At 33.0% G+C, this 4,411-nt stretch overlaps 1 protein-coding gene across 1 annotated transcript; it reads right to left on the bottom strand.

Moving 5' to 3' along the window:
* On the bottom strand, nt 2,468-3,477 carry LOC109227341. The gene has a single exon (XM_019392465.1). It carries the CDS (start codon nt 3,365-3,367, stop codon nt 2,657-2,659), a length of 711 nt encoding a protein of 236 aa, XP_019248010.1. The 5' UTR covers nt 3,368-3,477; the 3' UTR covers nt 2,468-2,656.

Raw genomic sequence — 4,411 nt, forward strand, 5'->3', positions numbered from 1 at the left:
AAATAATCACCTTCTTGTGTAGTTTTAATGCTAAAAGTGATAACAAAATGCTCTTATTAGTGCTTTTCATGATTTGCAGGTGATATATGTATAAGGAAGGCTAAGGAGCAGTTTTGGAGTCAAAATTGGTGAAAAAGAGGCCAACTGTGAAATTTCCCAAGTAAACCATGCAAAACAGGCCGAAGATCCAGAGCACTGGTTTTACCGCGGTTCCACCGCGATCGCGGTAGAACCGCGGTGGAAGACAGCTGCGGATGATTTCAGAATCAGAGAAGGCTTTTGGCCGCGGTTTGACCGCGACCACGGCAGAACCGCGGCGAAAGCAGAAAACTTCAGGGACCAAAGTGTAAAACACGGGATTTTTAGACCTAAACCCTATTTTAAATACAAGACTTCGCCCAAGAGAGGCATGTATTGAATTTTAGAGTATCTTGGCAAGGAAAACAATTGTGAGAGATTACTCCAACATCTTTCTTCTTTTCTTTTTATTGCTAGTTATGATGAATTCTATCTTAGTTTGTTTTCCCATAGCCATGAGTAGCTAAATCCTGTCTAAGGTTTTGATGGAACCTATTTGGTGATGAACATCTTGTTTATGTGAATACAAATTGCTAGTTTCAATCTCTATTTGTTCAACTTTGTGTTTGTTGTAGTTAATTGACAGGATCCTCAATTAGTTGTGCCTATTTAGTGTGCATAACTTGGAAAAGAGTGCATATTTAGGGTATTGTTGAACAACACCACTCCTAGATTATTAGAGGAATCTATAATTGCGGGTTTAAAGGCGGGATTAGGGATAACGAAGCCTTGGGTGTAATCTAAAGTGAATTGTGCTAAATAAAGTAAGCTAGTGTATCTCGGGAGAGTGCAATTAGTATATTACTGTGATTACTCGGGAGAGATTTACGGTAAGATGAACGTTCATGATTGATAGAGATTTGTTGGTAAATTTGTATGAGCATAAACAGAAGGGATTCTTTTAATAGGGGAAATCATTGCCTTAGCTTCTTCTCATCATTGTTTACAACCTTAGCATTTTAATTTACAGCTGTTTAATTTACTTGCAATCGTAGTTAGTAAAGCGACCTTCAACTGTGATTCAAACATCTGGAAAACTGGTTCTGAAGAGTTTAGTGGGTCTAAAGATAGTGATTGATAGGTTAACTCTCTGTGGATTCGACCCTGGGCGTAATACTCGGGTTATATTTGCAACGTCCGTAGAGTCCTTTTTAGAGGGCATAGTTGGGCGTGATCAGATCGTCATTCAACTATTTATACATAGTACAGTCACGTTTTTTTTTGTTTCTAACAAAAAAGTCATTTAATTATGTATAAACATTCAGAAGGTCACTCAACCAAATTTCTTAAACTTTCGACAGCCAAATACCTATTATACCTTCTAAATCATAAAGTCTTATTATTTATTACTTTTTTAATGTTATGATATTATTTTCTCTTTTAATCTATATTATGGCCTTACATATAGAACAAATAAATCTTGTTTATAAAATAAAAGACAAAAAAAGTATTTTCAAGCATATATAATATTGGAATAAAAAAATAAGCATAATTTTCAAGCATATATAATATATATTATAAAACAGACTTATTTTTTAAATAATTATTTTCTTGCATGCATGAATTTTAAAAGCATTAATTTTCATTAGTTCTCAATTTTGTGAATAAATTTTGAGCTTTTATTGTTACTATAAAATTATTGACACAAAAGAATTATTTTAATTAAATTTCTTAGTTTGCTCAATTATTTTATTATTCAGACATTATGTATGCTTAAAAATTATTTTCACTTTACAAATAAAATTTATTTCTTTTATAGGTAAGTTCATCATAGATTAAAAAGAGGAAAAAATATTATAATATTATGATATAAAAAATTTTAAAAAAAAAGAAGAAGATAAAGATTGATAGTTTAGAGGGTAAAATAAATATTTGACCACTAAAAATTTGAAATTATAGTTGAATAATATTCTTAGTGCTATAGGCATGATTAAGTGATTTTTTTGTTATAACCACAAAATATGACTTATTAAATAATTTTGAATAATTAAGGGACCAAATTTAGTGATGAATTCTCGATGCTCCTAAATCGGTGTAGATTAGGATTCTAATTTTACAAGTACTTTCATATTGTTTGGAGAAGAACGCGTACCGGCCCTCACCAAAGAGGAAACCAAAGAGTTGTCCTATTAGGAAATAAAACATCGACCTCAATGTTACTGTTTTTTCCTTTTCTGAAATCCTTCTCGCGAATCCAAACAAAGCATTAACAACCTCTCTTTTCCACCATACAACAAAATCTGTACAATCCACATGGGTTTCAATAAAAATCTTTGGAAGAAAATTAAGCATAAACTTAAAGGGCCTCAACAATTTTATTCATTTTAAGTCGCCAAGAATTAAAACAATTATTTTTAAACAGATTATACGTAAGAACAACAATCCAGGATTAACGAATAATATATGTAAAATAATAATTCTCATAAATATCCGTGTAGTTTTATATCAATATTTCGAGCTTCACACTTTCTCTACTACAATTTCCACCATCTCAAATGAATCTTGAGCAGAAACATAGAGAAAAAGTTAAAGAGAACAAAATATTCAAGGGTATTTTTGTCCCAATAGTACACCCCTCTCACTTCCCAACTCCTCTATTCAACATTTCCTTGTACCTAATAATAGAATCAAGCCTCTGTAACTTCAACTGCTGCCTAAACATGTTAATAAAATCATCAGCTTTCTCATCAACTGCTTCATCTTCTCCAAACGACGCCGTTTCCCTCGTCGTCGCCGGTCGACGCCGATCCACCTGGTCCACCTCTTCCTCCTTCTCCGCCACGGTCATCTTCTCACTTGCCGACTTCATCATCGTCCTCGTCGGGACCTTCGCCGGCGTTTCGACGCACGTGGCAGACTTAGTCCTTGTCACGTGACTCTCAATCTTTGGTTCAATATTATCAACCTTTTGAACTTGTTCTTCTTCATAGGGGTCGGCGTGTTGGGCCACAGAAGGAATTGGACCGGTCTTTTCTGACCGGGAGAATGATAAGTTGATGGACCGGATCCGTTGTAATAAAGATGGACTACGGTCGAGTTGTGGTGAGTTAACGGAAAAGTCATGAGTGACGGAGGAAAATGGGTCAGGGAAAGAGAAGTTAAAGGACCTGACTCGTTGTAACAAAGATGGACTTCGACTGAGTTGGGGTATTGAGTTTTCTGTACTTTGTTGGTGTTGTTTCTTAGTATCAGTTTTGCGATTTGAAGTGATGAAAATAGTTCCAATCATGAGGTTCAGAAAGCAAAAGAGAATTGTGGGAGTGAACCAGCTAGCTACAGATTCAATCATGGTGGTTTTTTTTTTATATGTTGGAGAAGAACTGCTCAAGGGAAGAAGAAAGAAGATGAAAGACTGAAGAATGAGGAGTTATGGTCGGAGATGCGAGGAAGTTTCTATATATAGAGTGTTAAGGCAGGTCGGTATTATTGTGAAAAATATCTAGAAATTAAGGCACGTTGGTAAAAGTGGCAACAAAGTCAAGTTGATTCTCTATTGTATAATCCACCGTTCCCTCCTGTCTGAAATATTAGTGCATTTTTCAAATTTTATTTACTTTCAAATATCCTTTTTATTACATTCTTCAAATCTACACTTACAATCTTATGATCCAATTTGTTTGAAAATTAATCAAGTAACCATTTAGAGAAAAATATCCTTATAATTAAGGATATTAAATATTATTACTAAGAAATTTACAAAAAATATAAAGACTTATTAATATGGAGTGAAGGTAGTATCCATTTAGAAGAATTACTGTCTTGGCAATTATCATTATAATATTTGTTACACAATTTTCAAAATCAAGAAATACTTATAGTCAGCTAACTTGAACCGTTGAACAAGTCAAGTTGCTTCTCTTTTTTTTTTTTTTATATATATATATTTAGTTGGGAGGGTAAATTACACAAATGATTATATAATTACTATTATTTTTTCTCACCTAAGGCATACAATTATGTTCTCCAACACAAAATTCACAATACTTTTACTAACTCACATAAAAGTCACAATAACCGTAAAACACAACTTTCTGATGCAATATTTTTTAATTCATTTTTTTTTTATTTTCAATATAAACAAATATTGACCCAATTAAAGCCTGAACTGCTTTTTAAAAAACTCCTCTCTATATGGTAATAACTTTTTATACTGGTGAAAATACCTATGAGCAAGCTTGAATTGATTTATGGGGATGAGAGGATTCCCTTCATTATCTATAACAAATAAATTGGCTGGAGCTTAGCTAAAATAATTTATTTATATCCATGCTCATTTGGATATATGTTTCTTGAGATGGTAATTCGAACGGAAAAAAGAAAAAAAATACTAAAG

Source organism: Nicotiana attenuata, chromosome 6 (genome assembly GCF_001879085.1).
Source record: "Nicotiana attenuata strain UT chromosome 6, NIATTr2, whole genome shotgun sequence".
Classification (NCBI taxonomy): Eukaryota; Viridiplantae; Streptophyta; class Magnoliopsida; order Solanales; family Solanaceae; genus Nicotiana; species Nicotiana attenuata.